General features: G+C 58.9%; 1 protein-coding gene across 1 annotated transcript; it reads left to right on the top strand.

Annotated features, from left to right (window-relative positions):
• Nucleotides 1-383: 383 nt before the first annotated feature.
• TLX3 (T cell leukemia homeobox 3) lies at nucleotides 384-2,499 on the top strand. Its single transcript, XM_049776078.1, has 3 exons — nucleotides 384-819; nucleotides 1,140-1,383; nucleotides 2,289-2,499. The coding sequence occupies exons 1-3, from the start codon at nucleotides 399-401 to the stop codon at nucleotides 2,497-2,499; spliced, it is 876 nt and encodes a 291-aa protein (XP_049632035.1). The 5' UTR covers nucleotides 384-398.
• The last annotated feature ends 6,580 nt before the right edge of the window (nucleotides 2,500-9,079 follow it).

The raw sequence follows: 9,079 nt of genomic DNA on the forward strand, positions 1-9,079 counted from the left end.
GGCCGGGGAGGCTGCGGTTCGGTCGCTAATATCCGCCGCCCATTATCCCGGCTAATAAATTTGACCTATTGTTCGTTTGTTAAAATGATGTCACCTTGGAACAGTCCCTAAGCTCCTATTTCCATGAATTAGGCCTTTATTGAAAGCCGGGAGCCAATGGGAGGAGAGAGGCTTGTTGATCGCAGCCAATGGCTGCGGCGGGAGAAGAATTAGCAGCGGAAACTCCAGGTTGGGCTCAAGAAAGATGACACAGAGCCTGTCGGGCCCGCGCACTCTTGGCAAAGTTTCAGTGCAGCGAGAGGCGCCGGGCGCTCCATGGCCGCGCCGTGACGGGGACCAGCCGCCTCCCCGCCCAGCCCAGCCCGGCCCGGCCCGGCCCGGCCCCGCCGCCCGCCAGGATGGAGGCGCCCGCCAGCGCGCAGACCCCGCACCCGCACGAGCCCATCAGCTTCGGCATCGACCAGATCCTCAACAGCCCGGACCAGGACAGCGCGCCCGCGCCGCGGGGCCCCGACGGCGCCGGCTACCTGGGCGGGCCCCCCGGGGGCCGGCCGGGCGCCGCGTACCCCTCCCTGCCCGCCTCCTTCGCCGGCCTCGGCGCGCCCTTCGAGGACGCGGGCTCCTACAGCGTCAACCTGAGCCTGGCGCCCGCCGGCGTGATCCGGGTGCCCGCGCACAGGCCGCTGCCCGGGGCCGTGCCGCCGCCCCTGCCCAGCGCGCTGCCCGCCATGCCCTCCGTGCCCGCCGTGTCCAGCCTGGGCGGCCTCAACTTCCCCTGGATGGAGAGCAGCCGCCGCTTCGTCAAGGACCGCTTCACAGGTGAGCGGGGCCGGCCGACGGGCTGCGGCCTCGGCGCACCTCGGGGCCGGCCAGGGGCGCGCGCCCCCGGTCCTCCGCCCTGGCCCTCGCCCTCGGGAACGGGTTCGCGGCCCGCCGCCCCAGGCTCCGGGGTGGCGGTGGGCGAGTTAGCGGGAAGTCGGGGAGTTGCGGGGGACGCCGGCCCCGGCGCAGGGGGGGCGGGCAGGGCCTCTCCCGGGCCGCCGAAGACGCGCGGACCGGACGGACGAACGAGGGTTCGCGCCACGGGGGCCCGCGGAGCCAGGCCGGGCTTCAAGGGGGCCTCGCGCGTGTCTCGGCAGCCGCGGCGGCGCTCACGCCCTTCACCGTCACCCGGCGCATCGGCCACCCCTACCAGAACCGGACGCCCCCCAAGCGCAAGAAGCCGCGCACGTCCTTCTCCCGGGTGCAGATCTGCGAGCTGGAAAAGCGCTTCCACCGCCAGAAGTACCTGGCCTCGGCCGAGAGGGCGGCGCTCGCCAAGTCGCTCAAGATGACGGACGCGCAGGTCAAGACCTGGTTCCAAAACCGGAGGACCAAGTGGAGGTGAGTGCGGCCCGGCCGGCCGGCCGGCGGACCCAGGACCCCGACGCGCCCGGGCACTGGGCCGCCTGCCTCTTGCCCGAATCCCGCGTTCTCCCCTCCTCTCCACGCCTTCCTGGGCTGCCCCTGCACCCCCAGCCGGCCCTGGGCCGCTCTCGAGACACGCTACGAGGCTTTTATTCCTTCTCCGCTCTGGCTCCCCTGCACCCCAGCCCCATGAAGTTTCACCCCCCACCCTAGCCAGGACTCTTCCACCACCCCTGCTCCCTCGGGCTAGCCCTCCCCAGAGCCCGGCTGCTCTCGCCGGACTCTCTCCAGGGTCCCCGCCCGAGCCCCTTCTCCCAGCTCCATCCCGGTTTGCTTTGCTTTGCTTTGATCTGATGCTGGTTTGGTGACAACCCGCCAACGACGAAACCCTCTTGTCCCAGAAGAGGGGATGAGGCGGGGTGGGGGGGCTGAGAGAAGGGGAGGAGACTGGCTAGAGGTCCCGGGACTCTGAGGAGGTGGTGCAGGGGACACACACACACACACACACACACACACACACACACACACACACCGCAGTTACTGCGCGAACGCACTATCCCCTTGTTATCCCGCAAAAAAAATATAAAAAATCTTTGTTGTGGGTGTCGCCACAACGGCCTGGCGTGCAGGTGGAAGGCGGTGGCATCCCCCTGCTGAGACCACTCGGCTCTCAGGTCAACAACGAAAACAAAACTCCGCAGCCCACTCTCCACCTTCCGACCACCCCCAGGCCCTGGGCGCGAGGCGAGGCGAGGCGAGGCGAGGCAGACGCGCCGCACCTCCAAGGAAGGGGGGCCCCGGCTGGCCCGGGCTCCTCGCAGGCAGGGCCAGCCTGGGGCCCGGCCGACCACGCTGTCCCCCGTCCCCCCTCCCCGGTGCAGGCGGCAGACGGCGGAGGAGCGGGAGGCGGAGCGGCAGCAGGCGAGCCGGCTCATGCTGCAACTGCAACACGACGCCTTCCAGAAGAGCCTCAACGACTCCATCCAGCCCGACCCGCTCTGTCTGCACAACTCGTCGCTCTTCGCGCTGCAGAACCTGCAGCCCTGGGAGGAGGATAGCGCCAAGGTCCCCGCCGTCACCTCTCTGGTGTAAGCCAGCGGCGCGCACCGCCGCCCAGGACCGCCGCCCGCCAGACCCCGCCCGGCGGGGGCGCTCGGACCCCCAGCCGGGCTGCAGACGGAGCCGAGGCCGAGCGGGGTCGAGGCCGCCCAGCGCCAGGGGTCTCCGCGCGCCACGGAGGGGGCTGGGCCCGGGCTCCGCGCGGCTGCACAATCCGAGCCCCCGCCCCGCGCCCCGACCCGCCCCAGGCCCGGACCTGACAAAGAAAGCGCCTTACGTTACTCCGCCCCTCGCCCGCACCCTAGGGCCGGGCGACTGTATTATACTTTGTACTTTTGCCCAGACGTGTAAATAATAAGAATAAAAAAGTTTTGGCTTTTTTTCTTTAGAAACGGGCCACCTGCTTCCCCGCGGGGGCCGCTGGACGAGGGGCCGGCCGCCCGGGCGGTTGGGGAAGGCAAGCGCCAGGGGCCGGGACAAGCCCGCGCGCAGGCTGGCCCGCTCTTCTTCTTTTCCGTTCCTTTTATTTAAGTCGTTTTATTTAATAAAAAAGAAGTTAGCTATTTCACTTAACGCCGCTTTTATTTCATTTCGTCCCACTAACGCTGGCGACAACGCCCCCACCCCAGGCCCTGCGCCCCACCCAGCAGCGGGGCGCTCCGGGGGGCGCGTCCACCTTGCCAAGGGTCCTCGGTCTCCGCCTGCAATGAAGCCCGCAGCCCGCCGCCCCGCGGAGGATCCGCGGAGAGGTCAGTGCGTGCGTGGCGTGCGCAGTCTGGGTGCCCGGGATTGGGGGGCCGGGAGGGTCTGTTCCGCCTGGAGGACTCGGACCCAAGTCTGGGAGACTTGGAATAAAGGCCGCAGCCACCTGGTCAAACTCATCAGGGCTTGGGAGGTGGCGGCGACCTCAAACTTTTGCAGCGGGGTGCTTTCCAGGCTTCACCCAGTACCCGCGACAAGTTCCCCTTCCCCGGCCAGTCGTGCGCGAATGTGGGTGCGGCGCGGGGTATCCAGGGTCTCCGAATACCGGACCGCGCACAAACCTCGGACACCCCGAGTAGGTTAAGGGGGACAGACCACAGGTGGGGCGTGACGTCATTGGTCGTCACTGCAGTCGCGGACAGGGACAGGCGAAAGAAGGGCGGGACACCCCAGTCCAGGTGTTGGGGTAGTGTGGCCTGGTCAACCTCAGGGGCTCCAAAGTTGCAAGTTTTGAGTCCAAAACGAACAAGTTTTCTGGGGGTCAAGGAAAACCTCGGGCATTGGCAGAGGGTGGCTCCCTAAAAGAAAGATAAACCTACTCGCTGAATATCCCCACCTGCTCGTGGGTATGAACTCGTGTCCTGTTCTCTCTGGGTCTTCTGAAAACGATTTCTGTTGGAGAAGGCTCTCTGCTTCTCCTCCGCCCCGTGTTCCTTTCCAGGCCAAGCGATTCTCTTTCTCTTCCTCTGGTTTTGTGTCTCTGCCCTTTCGGTCTTTCGTGGCTTTGTCTTTTCTACCTTCCCCTTCCCCTTTCTGCGCCCACCTTCATTTTCCTTTCTCTCTTCTCCATCTTCTCTCTTTTTGTTTTGTTTTGGTCTCGTCTCTCGGCATCTCTTTGTCTGCCTTTTACGAGCTCTTTTTCGCCCTTCATTCTTCCTCCAGGCTGGGCCCGGTGGGTCCCAGAAGTGGATGGATGTATCAGGGGCTGTCCCAGAGGGGTTCTGGGGACTGCATCCTGCAATTTGGGTAATTTGGTTCGCTGCATGCGGGCTGCCGTTGCTGTGCCTAGCTAGGATGCCGCCTCGCCTCTGGGAGGACATGGGGGAGCACATCCAGCCTCCGTGTTTGCAGGTCCCTCCAGTCCAAGCACTCTTGACCCTGAGCTTACTGGCACCTTAAAAATAGTGACTCAAAAAAAAAAAAATAGTGACTCAACGCTTGAGGTTTCATCCCGCACTTTTACCTGAATTGCTTCTATGTTTTCTGTTCAGAGCCTCACTGCTCCTTCCTTTGGGGTCACACATCCACATCGTCCACTTTCCAGTTATTCTTTTTCCTTAGAATAAGGCATCATGAATTTTGTTTCTCTCAATCAAGGTTTGATTTGTTTTGCAGAGGTTATGTTTGATTCCTAAGCCTTTGGATAGCCCTTTGGTGGGGGCTGAGTGTGGAAATGAGCACGGTTTTTTGTTTTGTTTTGTTTTGTTTTTTTTTTCTATTTCTCTTTCTCCCTAGTACTGGGAGATCTTTGCAAGATCTCTGAGTAGGAGACCCTATTCTAAGGCAGGTCTAGGATAGGAACCTGGGAAAATCGCACTGGGGATTGGATCCCCTACCCCCATGCCCAAACACACTTACGGTGTCAAAGCAGCCAGCATTCATTCTTTCTAAGCAAGCCATTTGTCCCAACCAAGCCCGGCCTAGCCAAAGATCTAAGCCTATTTGTATGAAACCCCAGTGAATTCTTCTCCAAACCCCACTACCACCAGAGAAATGTGAGAATAGACTGCTATGAGGTCGGAGAGTACTTTGAACTTTATACCTCCTCTCAGTGCAGTCTGGAGTCTCCATTCTTAGTGTGGCTATGCAGCTCTATAGCTGAAGACACATCCTGTAGGGAAACACAGCTCCTAAGCTTTGAATTGGGATCTGCAGAAATAGGGATCCAAACTTGGGGAAAGAGACTGGAGCTAACGGGGAGGCCCACAACTAGCTTGGGAAGCCATGAGCAGACTTCAGCAAGGAAAATAGGGATGATGAGTGACCTCACTGTCCTGTCGGGGTGGGGGAATCTTGCCCTCCCACCCATTTCACAGATGCAGGACAGGAAGGCAAGAGAAAGTCTCCTTCGATAGGCCAATCTTACCGCCCAGACCAGGAAAACCATTCAGAAAAGTTGTATGCGGTGACCTGGACGCTAAGCAGATCTCGCCTCACCGACCCCAGAAGATTCCAGGGAGTAGGGTCAGGAGAGGGAAGCTCATTTGGGCAGCTAACGCCGTGGGGCAAGAGGACCTGGTTAGGAGCAGCACTGTAGGATTGGGTGCCTCGTTCCCATCCACTTTCCAGTTGGAAAAGTCTTTCACAAAAGTGCCAAAATTAGTTCTGGGTCCAGTGGCTGGGGGAGCTCAAGTCCTCTTTCTCTCTCTCCACACACACATACCTCACCCAGGATTCTCTTCAGCATACAGAATATTTTACCCAGAGAAATACTTTGCCTCACCAGAGGTGTGCGAAAGGCGGCCTGGGACACACCTGCAGTCCCTCACACTAGGTCCTATCTCTTCAGCGTGGATGACTCGCACTCCACCGCTGCGCTGCAAATTCCCAAGGCCCGCGCCCCTGGCCTTCTTGCGCCCTAGTGGGCAAAGAAAGGCCTTGAGAACTGGAAAAAAGAAACGTCCCTAGGACCTGGCTGCTGAGCTCCTGGGGGGTTCGATGCGGCCTGGACCTAACAAACTAGGCTCCGGCTGCACCGCCAACCAACAGCGGGGTCCTCCGCGCCTCTCCAGACCCTACGACCCACCTTCCCGACAGGCCCTGGAGTCCGGTGGGTGATGCGTGTCTGATAAACGGTCAGAGATAGGTTAGGACTTTGGGTCAGCGGACCTCAAAGAGAGAGAAGGCCTCGGACTTCCCTTGCGGGGCAAGCCAAGAGCCTAGGGCCCTAGGCTCTAGACGCCGCCGAGTACCAGGGAATCGGAGCCTAAAACTGCTGCCTCCGCCTTAGGTTCCGTGAAAACCCTCACGGGTGGCGCCAGCTTTCTGCCGTGGTGACAGAATTCTGATACCCCAAAGGCTCTTTTCCTCTTGCAGAACTGATCGCTTCGCTCCCGTGCACGAAGGAGCGCACCGTGAGGGCCCAGTTTTCAAGCTTGGGGAGCGCCCAGATAGATTCAGCCTTGCACTCTCTTGGCTCAGATTCTCCCCGATCCTGGTCCTATCCTAGCTGGAGGTCCAGAGTGTGGTTTCTTCCCTGTCGCCTTATCCGCCACCGCCCGCCCAACTCCAGCCCCGCTGAGCTAAAGCTTTAGTGCCTGGTACATCCAGCGGCGCCGAGTTCTTAGCTCAGCTCGGAGGCTCCCTGGCTGTGTGGTTTTTGAGAATCTCTGAATCTAGCATTAGAGCTACGGAGCCCTGAAGGAAGGACCCTTCCCCGGGGGAAGATGCACTTTCGGGCCCAGCGATTCGCAATGGATTGGGAAAAGAGGAAGAGGGGTTTGTTTGTTTGTTTGTTTGTTTGTTTGTTTGTTTAATAGAAAACACTGAATAAGAAAGCAAGTTCACTGAAAAGTTTGAATGAGAGGGAAGGCACACTCGGCGCTGTTCAGGGGTTACTCCTGCTTCTGCACTCAGGAATCACTCCTGACTGTGTTAGGGGACCGTATAGGAAGCAGAGAATCCAACAAGATTCAACTCAAGTTGGCCTCTCGCAAGGCAAGCCCCGCCACCTATCTATCTGCTGTGCTCTCTCTCCGCCCCCAAAAGCAAGTTTTATGCCCTCTGAAAAGGGCGGGGTTGGAGATGGGGCGCTACTGCTTAACCAGGTCTGCATCCACCTCCTGGGCCTAAGTGGTTGTGGGGGTTTTGGGAGAAGGGAGAGCAGCGGGCTGCCGTGGGCCTCTCTGGCTGGGCCTTAACCCAAGCTCAGCAGGGCACATCTGCCTCTCTCTTCTGCTGAAAGTGGCCCTCCAAGGGCGTCCTTGGAAGCATCCGACTGGTGATCCATTAATAAGCTAGTGATTAGAACCTGTGATAAACTCCCCAGGTGTGAAGACTGGTAGGTGGAGGCAGAACACGCGCCTGGAGAGAAGTTTCTCCACCTTCCACTATTCCACCACTGCCACCCCACCCCAGTCCTGTTTATCTCATTCCCTGTCTCCGAGTGTGGAAACTGAGGTGCAGAGAACACAGACATGTGAGGGGTTTACTGTACACCGTATGGCAACTAGGGGTCTCAAAGGCGAATAGTTTGCAGCTAGGTGGACTGTGGGTACGCATTGGGCAGGGAGGGTTTCACCTAATCGGACCATAGTCACAATCCCAGAAATCACTCAGGAGGTCCACACCCTGACTGCCTTCCACTCTAATTTTAATGAAGCCAAGTCTTCAAAGGCAATAAGAGTCTAAGATTGACTTTAAAAGCCTCCAGACATGCCCTTCCAGAGGTCCTGGCACTGGCTGGCTACCTGTTCAAAAGCATTCATTGGCTTTGCTCTCAAATCCTACTGATTGATAGATTTATCATTGAACCTCTCTCTTTCTCCATCTCTCTCCCTCCTCTCTTCTCTCTCTTGCTTCCCCCCCCCCCCCTTGCTCGCTCAGTCTTTCCTGTGACTTGGAATCCCCTCAGTCTCCTTCATCCCTCCAGGAAAAACCACTCCCTCCTGCTCCCCTAGCCTAGAGGCCAACAGCACAAACTGGAGAAAACACACACACCCTCCCATATTCCACCCTCTTGGGCACTAATAGGCGAGGCCATCCCGGACCCTGGGGCTGGAAAGCTCTTCCTCACTTCAGGGGCACCCGTGAATCTCCCTGAACATCCCGTATGCAAAAGAGCAGCAGCTCTGCATCTGCTGTCTGGGCTGGCACAGCTGGGACACTTTTGTTCCGTTGAACTGGTGGGACTAAAGGGGTGGGGCTGGCAGAGGAGGAAACCCAAGCTGGGAAGAAGCTGGGAGAGGGCCCTGGGGCTGAGCGGGGGAGTTGCCTTTATCAACAAGCGGTGCTGGGTGGTACGTTGAAAAGGCCCCTCCTGTCAGCACGCTCCCGCTGAAGACACCCTGAGCTGGGACCACCTGTCCCCTCCCCACTCCATCCCAGTGGGAGCACTGACTTTCTGCCATCTTAAAGCCACCCAAAGAGCGATTCTATGGGGCTGGAGAAATAGCACAGTGGTAGCACTTTTGCCTTGCATGCAACTGACCCAAGACTGACGGTGGTTCAATTCCTGGGATTCCCATATGGTCCCCTAAGCCTGCCAGGAGCGATTTCTGAGCGCAGAGCCAGGAGTAACCTCTGAATGCCACCAGGTGGGATCCCAAAACAAAAACCAACCAAACAAAAAAGAGTGATTCCAGGCTCTGACTTTGTTTCCTTGGATTGGCATCATTGTTGTTGTTGTTGTTTGGGGAGATGGACACCAACTAGCGCTACTGGTTTGTTTGTTTGTTTGTTTTGCTAAAATGGGGTCATTCTGATGGTGCTGATGGTGGGGAACAGTGACCAGGCAATTCTGGGCATCAAAGCCAGGAGCCTTCTTACATGCACTCAATTCACTGAGCTCTCTCTAGCCCCACTCTTCACCCCTAAGGACCCATGAACATCTTTGTTATTAAGCCCAGGGTCTTTAATGTGCCTATCAACCCAGATACAAACAGGCTTGCCTGGGGTTATTACCCCACAATCCTCTCAGATACTCAAATACCATGAAGCCAAGCACCTGGAGTCGTGTTGACACATTGGTGGCTGGTGCTGCTCTCATCATCACTATCCTTTTTCTCTTTTGAGGCCCCTGATGAGTTAGGGGGGGTTACAATTTATCTAGGATTGGGGGGATGTCTGCTCCCCAGGCCCATTTGAGCCCCTGTTGTTAGGTGTGAGGAGCTGGGGGGGGGGAGGGTCTGCC

Source organism: Suncus etruscus, chromosome 6 (assembly GCF_024139225.1).
Source record: "Suncus etruscus isolate mSunEtr1 chromosome 6, mSunEtr1.pri.cur, whole genome shotgun sequence".
Lineage (NCBI taxonomy): Eukaryota > Metazoa > Chordata > Mammalia > Eulipotyphla > Soricidae > Suncus > Suncus etruscus.